The sequence below is a fragment of the Mercenaria mercenaria genome, chromosome 15 (genome assembly GCF_021730395.1).
Source record: "Mercenaria mercenaria strain notata chromosome 15, MADL_Memer_1, whole genome shotgun sequence".
In the NCBI taxonomy this organism is placed as follows: domain Eukaryota; kingdom Metazoa; phylum Mollusca; class Bivalvia; order Venerida; family Veneridae; genus Mercenaria; species Mercenaria mercenaria.
This window is the reverse complement of record NC_069375.1, coordinates 33302040-33319898: the sequence shown is the minus strand read 5'-3', so window position 1 is coordinate 33319898 and position 17859 is coordinate 33302040. Positions and strand designations below refer to the sequence as shown.

General features: G+C 33.5%; 1 protein-coding gene across 1 annotated transcript; it reads right to left on the bottom strand.

The window, feature by feature from the left end:
- Positions 1-1273: 1273 nt before the first annotated feature.
- Positions 1274-17603, bottom strand: LOC123561018 (uncharacterized). The gene is made up of 3 exons (XM_053524953.1): positions 17228-17603; positions 3133-3247; positions 1274-2174 (listed from the first exon to the last, which is right to left on the bottom strand). Exons 1-3 carry the CDS (start codon positions 17468-17470, stop codon positions 1681-1683), a joined length of 852 nt encoding a protein of 283 aa, XP_053380928.1. The 5' UTR covers positions 17471-17603; the 3' UTR covers positions 1274-1680.
- Between the last annotated feature and the right edge of the window lie 256 nt (positions 17604-17859).

Here is a 17859-nt window from a genome sequence, read left to right as displayed (position 1 = left end):
GAACTAATCATTTAACAATGATTCCAAATCTGTCAAAAGGTGACAGAGATTAAAAAAGAACAGGTGTGGTGTTAGAAAAGTTGCCGAGTATTTAAACTTACAATGTCAGTAACATTATAAAACTTGTATAGGTATATTTTTACATTATACCCAAAAGAAAGCTCTGTAGGAAACGAAACGTTGATCTTTAATAAAAAAAAAGTCAAAATAAATCTGCTTCAAATAGTGTGTTACACTACACTTCGGTGTTTTATATATTAGGTATATTTTTTGTGAAATAAACATTTATCTGTTTTTAATGTTTAATTGCCAAATTAATTTTTAATAAAATCTGTCATGTGTTTACGAATCCGATAGAAATATCCGTTCCGAGGGCACCTGCGCATCGGGCGGTAATGAGGCTTGCCGAATTACCGCTCATGCAAAGGTGGCTGAGGGACGGATATTTCTATCCGATTCGTAAACACATGACTGATATTTTTCCTTGCATATCATATACATGTTAGCATTTTATTCTGGCAGATTATTTTTCTTGTACCCCGTATTTTATAAGGTAGAAATACTTACGTAGCACTCTTTCTTATAATAGAGAATGAACACAAAACGCGGGAAATGAACGTCCGTAAGCAGAAGTGACGTCATGATGTTTTGCGTTACGCACAATAACAAAGTTCCACTTCAGTTTTATCCTTTGAAGCGTAACGTTATATTCTTACGGTAAACTAACGTATTTTGAATCGAGAAATATACTTTATTTTATGTTTTTCGGTGGTTTATCGAAATATAACGGTGAATTATCTGATAACTATGCCACTCAGTGAAAATATATCAATCATAACCAATTAACGTCATAAAGTTTACGAGAGTACTGACAGCCGGGAACAATTTATGACGATGACGTCGTTAAAATGACGTCATCTTTGCGATGCTTCCTGATAAAATTTCCCGCAAATTTCGACAGTTTATTGAAATAAACACAACAAAAGTAGAGTTTTAGACATAAAATAAACAGAAAAATTGTTGGTATCGATGTAATATCACGGTAATTTCACTCGTGAACACCAAAAGAGTGCTGCGCCACTCGTGAAAATATCACTTTTGGTGCCCACTCGGTGAAATTGTAACGTGATATTACACCGAAACCAACAATTATCCTCTATATAAAGAACGGAGAGAAACTATCAAGGTACCTATTTTTTCGTATTTTACATAAACAATATATTATCAATGCATGAACAACTAGTTGTCATTAACAGCACGAGAGTCATCTGACATGGGGGGAGGGGATGCCAGATGGGTTTTGCCGGCATGGGTAAAATCACCGGAAACGCCAGTCCGGTGTGCAAGAAATAAATATCACAAGTCAATTGTGTCTTTTCACGTCACTGATTTAGCAATGTTGCAACAGCCCGTATCGCTGTCATCTTGCTGATTTAAAAACCGCTCTACTGGGAGAAAAATGAGAACAATTACATTTTTATTTGTGTATGTTGAAACACTATTTATCGTGTGTACGTGACAAAAATGGTTGCTGTTTTAACAAAGCATAGTCACCATGAAAATTAACTATGAAATCAGTTCTACAGTTTTTATATTTAGTTAAGGTAAACGCATTTAATAAAGACTTTTAATTTCTTGTGGTTGAATATTTTTATCAGAAGATGCGTATACTATGTACATTTATGTGTATAACATTAAAACGTCTTCTGAAATGATTTGTTTTCTTCGAAATACATTCAAATTAAATCTTAAATGTCGAAAACCTGCTTTTGATTTCAGTATTTCTGAAGATGTATTATCATGGTTGAATCCAAGTGAATCCATTAATATTTTTACGTATTCAAATGGTCTGTTATTCACATGGAAATAACCACCCTGGCCCGGTCTTGCCCAAGTTAAAATCACACCTTCCCGTGCGTGGCGTACAACGTTGTCAATATATACACTTTCAAAACGCCTTGGAATATGTTCTGCTACTTCGAAACTCAGAGCCCAATCATATAAAGGTAGTCCATACTGTGGTAACGTCAGATCAAGATACTTTACGCGCCCATCGCTTGTGACGTCACAAAATGGCGCCCCATCGTATGCATCGTAACCTTTGACTTCACCAGATTCAAGGACAAGTTGTTTATATCTTCCTGGTCCATCACCAAAACTTCCAATGTATTTCCCTGTAAGTTTTACGACAACACATTGTAACAGTGCATGAACTCGTTTCGCACAAGAAAAGGTAAAAAAGTATGGTTGCTGATTTTGGCCGTTTTAACTTTCCGCGAAGCAAAAATAAGATATTTAAGAAGTTAAAATGGCTGGGCTGTGTAGAAAACTCGCTAACAGCCGGTTCGAGAAACGAAGCCCGCGCACAAATCAGCAACTGTAATGTCTTAAACTATTTTAATGCTTATATTTCAATAAAGAACACGACTAAAGGTAGACATTAGAATTTCAAATATCTAACACATTTAGAAATTCTTAAATGTAACAAAGAAAGTTGCTACTATGATACTTCTTTTTTTTTCAAATTTATTTAGTTTCGCGGATACGGAAGTTCGCGGTTTGGTCATACGGCTATTTAGTTGGAATATGAATCATATATCTGGAAATATGAAGAGAATGGAAATTCTATTTGAGCCGCGCCATGAGAAAACCAACATAGTGGCTTTGCGACCATCCGCGCAGTCTGGTCAGGATCCATGCTGTTCGCTAAAGGTTTCTCTAATTGACGTAGGCTTTGAAAGCGAACAGCATGAATGCTGGCCAGACTGCGCGGATGCGCAGGCTGGTCTGGATCCATGCTGGTCGCAAAGCCACCATGCTGGTTTTCTTTTGACGCGGCTCATTTCTTCTCTGTAATTTAATTTCATGTATTGACTCAACTATGAAATTCAAGAAAATAAGACCCCTACAAATATAGTCACCCTATATTTTACTGAATGCCAGCCCGAATTGTTGATCCAATAAGATCTGCTATTCAAATATTTGTTTCATGTTCTGTCATCTATCAATGCACTTCAAGTTATAACGAACTCGATATTTTACTTTTAGGTCCGTATTCATTGATTGCCATATTATCTCATATATTTCTATGTTTTTGCGGCAATTGAATTTATCATCTACATGTATATATACCTTTTAAAAATTGTACTAATGCAAGCACGAGCTTTTTGTCGGTCATGTGTTTTCCTCCTTTCTCTTTGCTCTGATTCTCACACCAGCCTCCAGTTTCACTTGTAGTATTCTTTTTCTGCAATAAACAATACACTGTAGTTCATAATTAGATATGTCCGGCCACCAACTAAAACGCTACTTTATATTTATATATATAGACAGCAGCTTAATTGTCAATCCATGTATATATACTAGCGGAAAAAAGAAACTGTGCATGGGTATAATTTATAAAATTGAGAGATACATGAACATTTTACACATGCACAGTTTCTTTTTTTCCGCTAGTATAATGCATGTATACATAAACTATATATCTTAGGTAATTCTACTTACTTTCGCAACAAATCGCGACCAATTTCGAGTTACTTAGTTGGAGTTTTGCGATACTAATTCGAAATTTCAGCTTGGGATCTTCTATTTGTATCATAAAAATGTGAACGCTTGTCAGTCTCTCAAAAACAAAACAAAAATGTAAATCGGCTAGTTTAATTGACTCTACTTACACACCCATATATAATACCAAGCATGTAGGGACTTCAACATAATTATACTGTACTTAGTACTAATACTTGCAACACAAAGTAAGGTATAATGTTTTGTATTCTCGGACACAAAATGTGTTTTGTTTGTTTTCTTCTTTTATTTTAGACCTGTATGACAAATACTCGGAGTATGCGCAAGAAAAGAATGCTAACACGATTTTACTGTGTCTGTTATTTTTTTAAGTTAATAACTACATGGCCCTTAGCAAGGCTTAAGCGTATTTCTATTGTAAAAAATATGCTGGAGGGTTTTAAAGATACTGCGGCCGTGTGCATGACTATTTACTATTTTCCTAAACAGAAACCGATATAGGAGAGGATAATAAGGTCTACAAGTAAAACATTTTGAAGCCAAAGAAAGAATAGACAAAATAAACAACAACAAAAATTCAAAACACACTAAAACCACGCACAGGTACAGGTTAAGTCTTGCCATGAGAGGTGATGGATATTGCAAAACCCTTCTAGCCTAACCCAATCTTAATACTATATTAAACCCAAAGTTCACATTTTAAAATATAAATAGTTAAATATAAGATATACGTGCTTATATGTATCATTAGCTTTAAATGTATACAGTTAGTACATATATAGCTAATTACTGTGTTAATGTACATTATACCACTAAAAACTGGAAGTTTCTTTAAAACCATCTGTAAAATTAAATGCTTTACATTTAATGCATTATATTATGTTGATTATTTAATTATGAGTGTACCTTTATGTAGACAACTTAAGGCTGTATTTAGAGAAGTTAAATATATTTAATGATGATTTTTGTTTGCATTAGATGTGCGCATATGTAATAAAAAATAAAATATCTTAGTGATGGGTTAGCAGTTGACATCTTTAAGGTCAACATTACGGCAACATGGAACGGACTATCATCATCTGTCGCAAACTGCAGATGCAGATGCGAATATCTGGTTCGAGGGTAACTGTTTTGACGGTGAGGATGGCCTGCCGAGTTCGGATATTATCCCCCGCCAATGAAATCGGGCGGGGGTTATTGAAATGGCGTTGTCCGTCAGTCCGCAGCCATTTCTCAGTAACTACCTGGTAGAATTTCATGAAACTTGAAATAAACATGAACCAACATACTGCGATGATGCCCGTCAAGTTTTTTTTTTTTTTTTTGATTGGTCAATTTCCCTTAGAGTTATTGCCCTTGATTTAATGAAACATACACGTCTGCAGCCATTTCTCGGTAACAAGTTTGTAGAATTTCATGAAACTTGAAATAAATATGAACCAACATACTTTGATGATGCCCGTCATTTTCTTTTTTTATTGGTCAATTTTCCATACAGTTATTGCCCTTTAATTGTTTAAAAATCCACAGATTTGTACATAACAAACCAACCAATTGGAAGAATTTCATTAAACTTCTTTCATTCTTTTCCATGAACATTTATTATAAACATTTGAAGTTGTGTACCCACACCTGGGGCCGTATTCATAAAGCATCTTAAGTATAAGTATAAGAAATTGATTATTTACTTAAGTATTACTTAGGTTAGAAATTTATTTTACTTAAGTATATTTGTTATTCATAAAACAACTTAATAAGTAATTCTTGTTTTTAATTGTGGACGAAAACATTAAAAAAAAAAACAACATTAATTTCAGACAGATACAACATGCACAATTATGTTTAAAGTGCTTTTATCTGAAAACAACACTTAAATCGTACTCACCACGCTATTTTGTTTTCTGACTTAAGTCATTTCTTACGTATCTTAAGTTTTAGCTGTTTTATGACTAGAACTTAAGTTTTACTTAGACTTAAGTTGATATCACCACACACTTAAGTAAAATCTTAAACTTAAGTCAAAACTTATACTTAAGATGCTTTATGAATACGCCCCTGGTGTCTAACAATATAAATGAACCCATGTGTAGCGTTCTATTTGTATTCATTATTACAGACGGAAGAAAAAAAATCCACTAAAAGTCAAAAAAATATTTTTATATTTGGTTTGAAAAGCGCTTATTATCTTTATACAAATGATGTAGTTAATCAAACAAATTAGATATATTACAAGATACTATTTGAATGGGAACTAAACATTATCCTAGCAGTGAATTTTAATGGACATTATGATAAATGCCCTTTTCTCTGACATAAAACATGGTATTCACGAAAAAGTCAAGATTGTCGTGATATTGTATTATTTCTCTAAAATTTTCCTCTTCAAGGCAAAAACAATAAACGATTTGTGTCTCTCTACATATTCAAACAAGTCATACAAGGTTAAATTAAATGACTTTTTCTTGAAGACCATGTTTTAAGTCAGAGAAAAACCTCAAATTATCCATTGTGTGAAAAATAAAAATCTCAGCGGTTTTCTCCTGTACATAAAATCAAATGCGTAATAATACTGTCGACTCAATGTTCATTGTATTTTCTGCATATTAAATTAAGAACTGCATTACCACCATCTACATTTCAAAAGTACCACAGATGCGCGTCGTGTAGCTCAAACGTTTCAATTGATGTTACCACATTTAAAACATAACGAATGAATATTTACACAGCTGAACTAAACTTCATCCATAACCGGTTAGGATTAAAAAATACTAGAGTTTATTTAATTGATTCAAAGTAAGATCAATATCTTCAATAGATGAAAAGAAAATACCTGGTTTTCTTGAGGAATTTGATTTTATTCGAAACACAAACATTAAAATGTGTACATTTAATATATTTCAGTTAATACTACAAGTCTCTCTCTCTCTCTCTTTACCTACATACACATGTACTTACCTACCTACCTAGCAAGCAAGTATAGATAAAAGAAAAAAACACAAAAAAACATATTTCTCCCAACCAATTCTTGATTCAAACATGTTGTTTTAACATATTTAATAACTTTAAGCATCATAATGTCATATATCATGCTGTTTGAGGTTTAACTGGAATTAACATGTCACACCGCTTCAAAAATGTTCATAGTGAACTATACATTCTGAAGATAAACGATTCAATACGGCATATCAACTGACGACGAACTACATCTTTTAAAACAGTGTATTGTGCCAGGTGTAGGCTGCAAATTTTTGATTCAAAATCATGTGAGAAGGACATGGGATTATAGTTAAGGAGTATATGAAAATAATTTGCAAACTTTACCACAAGAAATCCCGCCGTAATTCAAACAAGACGCTTCTCAAATAGGAATAATAATAAACATATTAATATGAATAATATTACAAGGATAAAATGTGAATCTGTAAATATAACAAAAAGTCAGAAAATCCTTAATGTATATTCTATAAACCCAAGATCTGTAAAAAACAAAACAATACCCCTTTGTAATTCTATCCTTTCAAACGATTTTGACGTTGTTGCCATCAGAGAGACATGGCTTGATAATACCATGTAAAAACATGCAGTAGTGAGCTTGTCCATGACGGGTATCGCTATTATTTATAAGTCCAACATAAAATTTAAAATGCTGACATCTTCCGGTGACGGACACTTCTCAACATTTGAGCTCTGATTGTAATATTGCTACAAACAAAAACTCCTTGCGTCTTTCAGATGTATACAGACCACCACCATCACAAAAGAACGGTTTCAGTACTAATTACTTCCTTCAGCATGAATGGCCTCTGTTTCTTTCAAAATACGCAACCACTGACAAGCCAAGTTCTACAGCTGTCTAGAAACATTTGGTATGGAACAACAAGTTCGAGGACCAACACATGTTGCAGGACATACTTTGGATGGTCTTATTACAAGATACACTGAAAATATTGTATCAAATATAGAAGTCACTGACCCAGATGGAAGATATCACGTGACCATTTCGCTGTGATATTTCATATTCGAGCAGAAAAACCTGCTCCAATAAGGAAAACTGTGATCTTCCGAAAGTTGAGATCCATCGACATTAAATCATTCATAAACGAAATAAAGTCTTTGGAGATTCTCGACACGAACACGTTAATTTCTGATGATGAGGAGCTCGTGGAATCATTAAACAACCGTTTGGTATCACAGGTTGACCAGCAAGTCATTTGGCTAACAAAAACAATAGTGTTGAGACCGACAGGTCCATTGTACATGTATAATGAAGAACTACACGAAGCCAAACATTTGAACCGAAAACTTGAACGCAAATAGAGAAAAACATTTATGACAGTAGATTATGGGATATACAGAAATCACTGTGCCTCTGTGAAAAAATTGCTGAAACAAACACGTGTCAAATTCTATTCTGAAATAATAAAGTTTTGCGATCATAAAACTTTATTCAAAGTGACAAAGAATCTTGTTGGTAGAGACGAGGAGGCCGTCCTGCCAACATCTTCCTCTTCCAAAGAACAGGTGCAAGATTTAAGCGATTTCTTCACCGAGGAAATTTCGAACACGTCAATAGATAAACTGGTTGAATTTACTTCAGTCTCATAGGATGAAGTGGAAAAAGTTATTTCAAAATCTGCAAATAAATATTGTGAGCTAGATCCACTTCCGACACGGCTTTTGAAAGAATGCTTAGAAGAACTGCTGCCATCTCTCACTAAAAAATATATTATTCCTTGGAGAAAGCATATGTACCGAAATCCTACAGAAGTTCGTTCATCAAAAAGTCAGATCTAGATGCAAATGTTCTGAAGAACTATAGACCCGTCTCTAATTAAACGTACGCGTCTAAAATACTTGAAAAGGCAGTCGATGTTCGTATGGAAAGCCACTTGTCTTTTAACAGTTTCCACGAAGAACACCAGTCTGCATACTGAGACTGCATTACTGAAGGTTCAAAATTACATTCTCAACTCCCTTGACCAAAATGATGTAACAATGTTAGTGATGCTTGACCTGTCAGCTGCTTTCGATACCATCGACCACAAGACACTATTGCTCCACCTCCAGGACCACTTTGGTATCGCAGGGAAACTACTCGAATGGATACTTTCATATCTGAGCGACCGCTACCAAACTGTGACCAAAGATAGTGAATTGTCAAAACCAGTGCAAATGATATACAGTGTCACACAGGGGTCCATTCTCGAACCAAAATTTTTCACAATGTACACTAAACCAACTGGTACAATATGCAAGAAGCATGGACTAAATCACCATTTTTACATCGACAATGGGCAGCTTTTATTCATCTTTCAAACCAACAAATCCTGTCTCTCAGAATAATGCTTTACGCTGTGTACAAAACTGTCTCGTAGAAATTGTATCTTGGATGAACAGCAACATGCTGAAAATCAATGCCGATAAAACTAAAGTAATTGTATATACCTCTCAAAGAAACGAAAACATATTGAATCGGTTTTTGTGAAAATCGGAGGAGAACATTTAATTATCTAAATGTGTAGGGAATCTTAGTGCTTTTCTAGACTCCAAAATGAGCATAGAATAATATTAACTCAGTTCGTAGGTCAGGAAACGGGCAGCTACGTCAAATAGGCCACATCAGCAAATATCTAAATACAGATGCAACAAAATCGCTAGTAAATTCGCTCGTCACTTCACGCCTTGATTATTGCAATGTGCTCTTGTATGGTGTTCCGAGGTCCTTGCTGAATAGACTTCAGAATCTTCAGCGCACTGCAGCTCGAATCATAACGAGAATATCGCGTTATGATCACATTACACCGATCCTAAAAAACTGCATTGGATACCAATTACTCACAGAGTGGACTTTAAGATTCGAGTTCACACATACAACGCATTACATGACCAATCACCGACCTATGTTAAAGACTTGCTAGAACTCTACCAGCCAGCATGCAATTTGAGATCCAAGAACAACCAAAAACAACTAGTTGTTCCAAAAAGCAAACCTGTAAGGAACGGTGATCGTAGTTTTTTATCAGCTGCACCGAAGTTATGGAATACTCTTCCGGCTACCATTAGAGACGCTAAAAGTTTGAATGCTTTCAAAAGATCATTAAAACACGCATTTTATCTTCAAGGTCTATTGAAACTAACTTTGCACTGTAAACAAGCTTTAGTATCATTTTGCAATATAAGTTATTTATTGTTGTTTATTGTTCTTTAAAATGTCAAGAACAGTAAATATGTAGAGTCAAACCTGATTCAGGCTAACTAATAGATGAAGGTCATCCAATAAGTTCTGATAATGGTCCCATATCTTTTTCATCTTATATCACAAAGTAATGAAACATGGCATGCCATTAACTGTTATGCTATTAATTGACGCCGAATACGTGCACGTGCGTTATATGACGTCATCGCGCTGTGACGTCATTTAGACGTCGCTTTAGCGTCATAGCCGCGGTAAGTTAAGCTGAAAGTTTTAAACATAGAAACCCAATCAACCGTATCAAAAGCTTTCCTGAAATCTACGAATAGAATTGTTCCACCAATATCTAACTCATCAGTATAGTCTATTATATCTTGGAATTGTCTTATATTGTAGCCAATGTATCTATTTTTAATATAGCCTTGTTGATCTAAACTCACTATTTTCGGGATTATAATTTGTAAACGTTTGGTTAAAACTCTTGCCGCAAGTTTAAGATCTACATTTAAAAGAGATACAGGTCTCCAATTTTCAATATTCTCTGGTTCACATTTGTTATAGATCAATGGAAATACACTTTGTTTCTGGGATATTGATAATTCTCCATTTCTGTGACTATAATGCAAAGAATTTATTTCTAAATTTCTTATAAGATACCAGAATTTCATATAAAATGCAATGGTTAATTCGTCTAAACCTGGACTTTTATTAAGTTTCATTTCATTAATAGCTTGAGTGCATTCATCATAAGTAAGTACTCCTTCACAGACATTTACAAGATCCTTTAATAGGTGTTAATTTATTTTCTAATATTATGGAGTCCAGATATGTCCAAATATTCAAATCACTTTCATCTGACCTACGAGTGTATAGTTTTTTTTATAAAACTTTACCTCCTCCTTTAAGATTTCAGCTTTATTAGTAATTCTGTCGTTATTCATGTAATATCTTACCTCACAGCAAACTAAGCATGGCAATGTTGGTTACAATGTACCAGCAACAGCACAATATATATAATATCTAAAGGATCAGAAGTGTTCAGTAACCGAATGGATAGGGCAGTCACATTGAAACATTCCAGTGAAAACCGAGGTCATCGAAACAACACTAGAATTCGAACGGTAATCAAAACGAAATTTGCACTTATATGAGAGAGCAAATTGTAAATTGAAAATATTAACGAAACCAATATTGTTTTCACAGTGTACAAGAGAAAAAATCTTGGAAATGATTTGTTATTTACGGTGCTCATATTTAAACAAATTTTATATCTAACATTCGAGTATATGTCAGCATAAATGAGGTGAGGAAAATGTTGTTAGACTGCCTTACATGATCAACATGCTTTGTTTTTTTTCGGCGTAGCTGTATAACATGAAGTTTGACAAATAGTAATCGGGGCACGGAATAGGTGGGGGTTAAGCAGATAGAAACAAACATTACTACGTCTTAAATGACATTGCATATCAGAAGAGGCATATTAATATTTAGTGTTTTGTTACCCATAACTAAAATGATTTATACTAATTTTTGTATTTTTTGCCATAAGAGAAACCGAAAGTAAACTTCTTGTATCGTTGCGTACTTCGCTTATAGATATTGAGTGGTAGCTGGTTGTAACTGTAAAGTCAGTACGCCCGGTTTCGCACTGTTCGCGGTTGGTGTTGCACATCCGGCAAATTCATGGCCTTCTTGAAAATAAAGACGAATATTTATCAACTCTTTATTACTTCATGAGTCTGAGTATTCACTACATTATTTGACACCAGGGGGCGTATTCATAAAGCATCTTAAGGATAAGTTTTGACTTAAGTTTAAGATTTTACTTAAGTGTGTGGTGATTTCAACTTACGTCAAAAGTAAAAACTTAAGTTCTAGTCATAAAACAGCTAGAACTTAAGATACGTAAGAAATGACTTAAGTCAGAAAATAAAATAGCGTGGTGAGTACGATTAAAGTGTTGTTTTCAGATAAAAGCACTTTACTCATAATTGTGCATATTGTATCTGTCTGAAATTAATGTTGTTTTTTTAATGTTTTCGTCCACAATAAAAAACAAGAATTACTTATGAAGTTGTTTTATGAATAACAAATATACTTAAGTAAAATAAATTTCTAACCTAAGTAATACTTAAGTAAATAATCAATTTCTTATACTTATACTTAAGATGCTTTATGAATACGGCCCCAGGGGCTTTTCCCCACTGAAGCCTCGCTCTGATAAGTACAGACGGAAACAATGACAACATCAATGGAGGTCAGTTGGTAAGCTGATTAATCCTAAATTTCATGAAATAGTGACTATACAAACAACAACAATGTGAAAATTAAATTGAAACATCAGTATTCCCTCATATATTTAAGTATTGACCTATTATTGTCTCCAAATGAAAAAAAAAAAATCAACGGTTTACTTTAATTCGATTATAATATTTAATTCAAGCACATCCTACTTTAGCCCGGCTTATTGTGCATTTCCTTTTAGAAACCGGTAACCACCGTTTATATCTTTCGTTTGTTGGTTCTTATATTGGTTTGTTCCAGGGGTTTTGATTTGGTATACCTTTCTTTTAAATTAGGAACCGCGAATTTTAGCGTCGCTATAGTTCTTTAACGTGTCACAGTGACATTTTGAAATAATTTTTCTGTAATAGTTTCAAAAAAGGATGTTAAATTGGATTAATATGGACTGATATGGAAGTGTGGTTTAAATAAATCTAGAGGTTTCAAAGGCCCATTTGGGTCTATTGAAAAAGTGACCATAGGGTCCGGAGTAAGCATAAAACAGTGTAGAGAACAATATACAAATTGACAGACAGTTTGACCAACGGTTGAAGGTCAAAGTGCAAACTTGTACTTTGTGTTGGTAATGCCTACCAATCGGAGAAAGGGTCCGAAAATAGACTATAAAGTCATGAATGAGCAGGGTCTTTCTCATTTAGATGACGGAATTGATAATGTCGACGGGCTGGTGTAACATTAAATATTGATCCCGTTGCAAATTGACCCCATTCATCAAAATTTAATGTTGAAATGTTGGCGGAGTCAATTTCGAACGTTTAAAGGGATCTTTTGATCAAAAATTAATGTTGAAATGTTGACGGGGTCAATTCTCAACGTTGAAAAATGACCCTTGGGGTCTATTTTCAACGGGGTCAGTATTTGATGTTACACCGGCGCCGACGGTGGAAAACCTTTCTAACCCTGCGAGAACTGATTCGGTGTTCTCGCCTATCAAAAAAGGAGCGAGTTCAAAATCAAACGCATCCTCAGAAGACGCAGATTCTGATGACCAGGAAATCGAGGCGTTACTAAATAGTTGGAAACATTAAAGAAGGACGAAATCAAGCTACAAAAGATTAAACAGAAGGAGGAATTAAGACAGAAAGTGGTGAGAAAGAGAAATGAAGTTCAAAAGCTATATATTTTGGACATTTCTACTAACAATTTGGTAACAAAGTCAAAGATTCTGAGCAAAATTCGGATAATAAAAACAAAAAGGTTTCTTCAAGTAATGAAAATAAAGTTCTTAAGGAAAGCGAATTTGATTTTTTTAACGACAGTTGACTTAAGGAGGTAGGTTACTTTTATATTTGTATGTGCGCATGTCCAACCGGAAGCTAACGTGACGATTTACGACGACGTTTACGACAAACTAAATATGTTTGTATATTCATTCCTCTGAAAACAAATCATAGACCTGTCTTCGATCTGACGCTTTATGGTTTAATAATGCAGAAATAATGAATAAATTGCCGCAGAAACACTTCAAAACAATGTTGCCTTAAAATGACGTCATTGACGTCATGACGTTACGTGTCAGTTACCGCGCAAAATTAATAGCTTTTATCTTGAAAGTACGTAATTCTGTGCATTTTCATTTTCATATAACCATTATTTGCTGAAATATTTTTTATGAGTCTTTTGCTCTGAAAAATAATCAATATTTTGCTTCTTTTATGTAGTTATACCGAAATGTTATGCGGAATGTAAGAAAATGGATGATGGTAACCAATGTTATTTGGAATATAGTTGGGTGAGAGGTTACTTGTTACGGCCATTTTCAAATAAAAAATCTAGCAGTTTGATTTGTAATACCTATTTTTCAGGTTCCGTTGATAATTTGTTATTTATATACTAAAACTAAGATCTAAAACTGTTCAAATTTCAGTAGAAAATTGCGGTTTCTTGAACTGAATTGATGTTACCATGGAAACGAAGCCCGTGACCTATGTATCTAAATGTAAAATTCAAAAGCGTTAACACTAGTCTATTTAAGAAATACAGCTTCGGCTTTTTATTTTCATTTCAACAATATCCATGAGAATAATAGTAGCATGCTGAACGATTTTTCCATGAAAAATGCCAGACGAGGGGTACTGCTGTAAGTATTCTAAGCTTAGAAATTTGTTTGAATAAATGCAGATAACACGAAAATATAACTTACGTTAGAAATAATATGTTTTAAAGCTACATCAGCTAGAAAGATAATCTTATTCAATATTATTTTATAAGAAATTACGATAAAAAGCAAGATATAAGCCATTTTAAACATCTCTGTTGCCATGGTTACTTTAAACTTTAAAAAAAATAGGGCACCATGTATAGTGCTTGGTATTTTGCTAATAATATTACCCAAATATTCCATGTTGGTCATTAACAGAATGGCACTGAAACCGTCGAAAACCCCTATTTTTATACATAGTTGTTTAAAAATGAGAGAAAATGCGTTACCATGGAAACACGAGCCCCGCGACATATACATTTTAAGCTTATATTAGAAAGCTAACGTGCATACTAGTAAAATTATAGATTATGCTGACTTCTACGGGTATCAATGAAACTAAAATACACTGAAAAGTGTTAAATATCCGTATTTTCCTTCTTCTTTCAATATGAAATACCTTTGGAGGGTCATGTTCTTCGAACCTGATTAAAATTGAACTTGAAGGGACAGAGACAAACGAAACTGAGATTTTAGCAGTTAAAACTTCATATTACATGAAATACAAAAAGATGCTGCGGTTCAACTAATTTGAATTTACCGTTGTAACAAGGTAACCTACCTCCTTAAGGAAATAAAACTCTTTAAGAAAAAAGGCGACAGAAAAATTAAAGAGCTACTTTTGCTATTGTCATGGAGTGAATCCCAGTTCGGATAGCTCTAGTAGATATTTTGTTAGTTGGTTACTTACCGGGGAATCTGACCTAACACAAAACTGTTTCAGAATCAGCAGGGGACGTCAAATCATTTTGACCTTCTGTCACTGAAAGAATACCTTTTGATCATTCAAATTTGCTGCTTGAATCATGTATTTATAAATATTTTTCCATACGCAAAACATTATTACCTCTACGCCGTTCGTCTTTTTTTGACATTTTTTGTTTAAAATCAGTTTGCCATGTCTTTTTTCTCAGACAAAGCAATAAAGACTTTTTACTTGAGACTCCCTTACTGTGAAATCCGATTTTCTTTCTAGTCTGAATAAAGTATTCTTTTAATTGCTTCCGATATCTCACAATTATTAAATACAACTGACATATCATCAAACTTATGCACTTCACACAACTTTCTGGACATCACGATGTCCTACCATTTTCATGTTAATACACATAGTTTCACAAACCCGACTTCTCTTCGAAATTAGTGTAAAAGTTTACTAGACCGTAAGTGCATTACATACACATTTTCCTTAATAAAATCTGTAAAAAGATCCTTTGGAAGCAAAGAATGCAACCAAGAAGAATAATGGAGGTAATGAAATGTGCAACACCTCTCACGCCCCCTAGCACCGGCTTAAGCGGAACTCTATTTCACATATGTTGGATTGCTTGCATGATCCCAAAGGACTAGAAAATATAACAACACTGAATCCAAGTACGGGGAGACTTTTTACAGCCGCCACACGGCACTTAAAGATTGCTGTTGTGATAGTTAAAATCTGTAAAAAGATCCTTTGGAAGCAAAGAATGCAACCAAGAAGAATAATAGCAGACTCGGTTTGATTGAGTCTGTTCATGAGAGGTAATGAAATGTGCAACACCTTACTCGTCCCACTAGCACCGGCTTTAAGACATAAACGGTTTGTGTTTTAATATGTATATTTGTAAATAGTTCTGCACTGGCAATTTGAAAAGTCAAAGTTCAATCTGTTTCATAAAATATAATATATAACGAGGAATATGTTTTGCTAAAGTTTTTGTAAACTGAACTGTTTATTTACAGGAAAATGAAGACTTATTGATTTTTTTTTCAATTACATCTGTTACAATATTTACAATTGTGACTAGACTTTTTCAATGTTCCTGTTAAAAATGCTTAATCTGCTAACCTGCAAGGATAAAATTCTCAAAACTGTAATCATCGAAGATTTTAAGATTTGTTATCTGTCTTATCATTTGCAGATTTTTTTTATATTTCATTAAAATCAAATTGTCAGTTTATAATGTTCTGTACAACATATTATGGACTGCCCTGCGCGACACCTGTCTGAAATTCACAATATCAACTGTGTTTCAAGCGGAAAATAGCACTCATTGTTTGATCCTTTTTTAGAATAATAAATAGTTATTGTATGATGGTGAAGTTAATATCCAAATTTATGGACGTGACCAGTGGAATTAACTGAGGCCAAAGGGCAAAGAATAATATCACCTTGGTCAGGTGAATAGACTAGGATCTTCACTTAATCATCATACAATAAGTGTTTTGTTTTATGACTTCAAATAAAGGGAGCATTGTGGTTAATATCTGAGATTGTTTATAAAATAAAATGTTAAACAGACCTTATAGAAATGTAGCGAGGCAACTGGATACAACATTCTTAAAATGCAGATATGAACTGATCTATATTCAATTTAGAGTCTGGGTTTTTTTTTTTTTATTTTTTTTTTTTGGTTTTTTTTTTTTGACGAATTGTTGTTGTTCACGTTTGTTTAAAGCAAAATAACGTATAAGCGTTGAATATCACTTTCTATGGACATCCTTCTAACCAGTAATCGACCAGTGAGATATTTGGAATTTACAGAGATTAATAATAATCAGAAAATAAAAGCAGTTTTGAGACATGTTTTGATAATAACATACAAAATATTTGAACATTTTCTTTATATGAAAACAAAACACCAATCAAATTTGATATCTTACGCTTAACTATAAGCGTTCAAGTATCAATAACAGAATATCAAGTTACTTGTTCTGAAGTACTTCAAACATGAAACAATGTCTTATTGTCATAATCAATGCTACATAGTCAAATATTTTACCTGTGTTTCTTTTATTTACACTTGCGGTGGACTAGTATGTGTTTAAATTCAGATTTTCTTTGGATATTTTAGATATTATTGTAAAGTCAATAACCGTTGTAAACTTTTACATGAAACATACCTTTTATAGATGTTACTAGCGATTGTAAAATATTTAAACACTTTTTTGCGCTTTTGTTATTATTTAACGACTTTTATTATTTATAGTACACTCTCGTCAGTATGTAAATAAATGACTCTTACCTGACACTCTTGTTGTCCAATTTTCTGTTGTTTCATATTTAGCCGTTTCGATATATTGTTTCTTTGCTCTAAAAGATCGCGTCCAATGTCATTAAGATTTCTAATTCCAGTGCTAATGTCGGAAGAACGGAAGACTTTAAAATTACTAATCGAATCCAGTTTTGCATAATGCACAATTTTGACAGTAAATATCAGAATGATTAAAGTTCCTAAAACGGCAAAATAGATTATGTGTTCCCTCATTGTTTCGATATTTATAATGATAAAATAGCTGAGCTTAGGTAACTTGACTCTATTCGCATGGTTTGTTAATTAAATCACAAATGCGTATTGATTAATTCCATTGTTTTATCTTAACAATAAAATGAAAATAATGTTTATAACTAACTGAAATAAATTTACTCACTGGAACGTTCAATTAAAAGTCACATGCACAGACTTGATTAATGATAAAATCTATGAGACAAATGTTTGGAAGCAAAGAATGCAACAATTTATAATAAAAATAGAAGTCAAAATGTCCATTTTTAGCTGAAGTACTGTGTGGCTGCTAACGAGAAGATGCAAAATTGTTTAGTGTGCGTATGACGTGTTTTTATTTGGAGTGAATTAATACTGTATTTAAGTGATTT